This window comes from Sphaeroforma arctica (genome assembly GCF_001186125.1).
Source record: "Sphaeroforma arctica JP610 unplaced genomic scaffold supercont1.4359, whole genome shotgun sequence".
In the NCBI taxonomy this organism is placed as follows: domain Eukaryota; class Ichthyosporea; order Ichthyophonida; genus Sphaeroforma; species Sphaeroforma arctica.
The window spans coordinates 1-2,530 of record NW_014036199.1 but is presented as its reverse complement, the minus strand read 5'-3'; the positions used below and the strand labels follow the sequence as shown (position 1 = coordinate 2,530).

At 39.1% G+C, this 2,530-nt stretch overlaps 1 protein-coding gene across 1 annotated transcript; it reads right to left on the bottom strand.

Annotated features, from left to right (window-relative positions):
• Positions 1–578: 578 nt before the first annotated feature.
• On the bottom strand, positions 579–1,696 carry SARC_14256 (hypothetical protein). Its single transcript, XM_014291612.1, has one exon. It carries the CDS (start codon positions 1,586–1,588, stop codon positions 758–760), a length of 831 nt encoding a protein of 276 aa, XP_014147087.1. The 5' UTR covers positions 1,589–1,696; the 3' UTR covers positions 579–757.
• Between the last annotated feature and the right edge of the window lie 834 nt (positions 1,697–2,530).

Here is a 2,530-nt window from a genome sequence, read left to right as displayed (position 1 = left end):
ATATATTATGTATCTGTATCTGTATTTGTATTTGTATTTGTGAACTGTTGCATATACTCCTGACGAATGAGTACTTGTCGTGTATTGTACATTGGGTGTTAGCAAACATATACACACGTATTGATGTACCCGCACGTAACCCTTCATACGACTTTCAAATCGATTTTATGCATGCGTTGCAATTTTTGATTTTTTGAATGTTTGATATCTGATTGAAGTAGCTTTAAATTCGTGTGAATTGCACGTTTCGCTCTTCTTTTGCCCACATCCCTAAATCACGATCTATTTACACATCTAAAGCCGCTCCATAATTTTGAAGCACATAGCACACACTTCAAAAATTCTCACAAGCACGGACTAAGAAATTTTGCGTGACTATAGTTGTTGCAGTGTATATACGTGACATATGTATATATAGGAGATTGAAATGCCCTGTTCTGTGAACACTACGATATGTCACATTCAACAGTTGCACGCAACTAAACAAGCACACAAGTAGTGTAACATAATGTACGCTGTCTTTTTGACTTGGGATTGTCAATATTCTTTCAATAGTGTGGGAGAGCGCGCCATGAGTACCTTCATCTGTGATGACTTCTCTTTTATTAACATGGTGTTGCAGTAATAATCGTCGGGATCGTTGGCAAGTACACTACGATTACCGTTTTGGTGTCGAATGTTGAATATATTCACTTCGGTATGCCGTACAGTCAACTTGGTAGGCTATTATTTCTTCCTTGTACATCTCAACGACTTCTCAAGCATTCACAACAGTAGTTCCAGCCTTCTTCAGTGATGTAAGTCCACCAAAACATTGATCTATCAGCTTCCTACAGATCTCGTCTCTCCTGTTATTGTGTGCATCTGCCTCTCGCTTTGTTGTTGGGAAACCATTGGCCAATCGGATGATCTTCTCAGTGCGCAATGCCTCCCATAGGTAGTGCAACTTAAACTGTGTACGTTCGAATACGATGTCCTCGTAGTGTGGCTTAGCAATATCGAAGCCTGTAAGAGTGTCTAGTTCCGGTTTATCTGCGATGGAGACCTGAAGTCGCTGGCAGCCTGCCCAGATAATGAAACCAAGCCCGTCTACTGTGTCAAACGCACATTTTACATCGTTGCATACATCAATCTGTGTAGTTTCCACTCGGGTGTGGTAGTACAGTGATAGATTGTCGCATTTGTAGGCCTCTACAGTTGACGTGACTATCCGGTCATTCATGTGTACGGTAATATTCTTGCAGCCTTGCATGAATACCTTCGCACTTGGCGAGTTGATGGTAAACTCGCAGTCTGAACACCCCTGAAACACTATTGTGATCCTTATATGGCCGTCGTTGAATGTTATATTCTGGTTTGAAGTGCCGAAGAATACTTTCATGTTCTGCGGATTAGCCGCGCCAATCATTGACTGCACCCACGAGATTTCGCTGGCAGACATTTGCTCCCCAGAATCGTCTACGTCGACCACTACACTCTCATCTGGCTTTAAAAGGTCCTTCTTTGCCTGCTTTACAGTGCTTGTGCCCTGACACAATGATTCAGGCTTGGTATTAATTTGAGTGGGCGTGCTACTTCTACTTTTCATAGCGTATGACGATATTCCTGCTATGCTTTGTGTATGATGTGGTTAGTAATTGCGCAATGCGGTAATGCCGCAGGTTCCACTCTGTCTTGATGCTTTTATAATTCGGCCTCTGAGTTACACAGTGCAGGTCTGGATTTTACACAAACATATTTATGATTGTGTATAATGTATATGTTGCTTCAGCTGGTTGGTATTGTTGCTTGGTAAATAACTTCACGGAATGTAAAAATACATATGCGGCGACATGATTGGCCAAATCAACTCTCCAATTACACACGTCATGTTGGTTTATATGAACCCTGCCCTCAGGCTCACAGTTCTCTCTCTCTTTCTCTCTCTCTTTCTGTATTTACATAAATTTTTACAATAAAATGACCCATATTTTAGAGATTTGTTAAGACTGCGACCACTATGACTGCGACTCTCGCCTGCGACAATAAGACTGAGGCTCTCGCCTGCGACTCGTCTTAATTCTGACGCTCTCGCCTGCGACCACTAAACTTGACGCTCTCGCCTGCGACCCGTTTTATGTATACATATATCATAGCCCACTGAGAAAAACGAGATCAGTTGTTGATTATCCAGGGGGCTATGCATATATACATACATATTTATATGCATACATTCATATATACATATATACGTATATACATATATACATATATTCGTATAGACATACATTAAAATATGTATGTATATACATATATATTCATGCATATACATACATAAACAAGTACATATACATCTACATATACATATACATATGCATATACATATACAAATGCATATAAATAGTACTTATACATATCCATATACTCATATACATATACACATATACACATATGCAAATACACATAAATATAAACATAGATATATATATATACATATACATATTGCACATATACATACATACAGGTGTATATTATATATACATATATATAT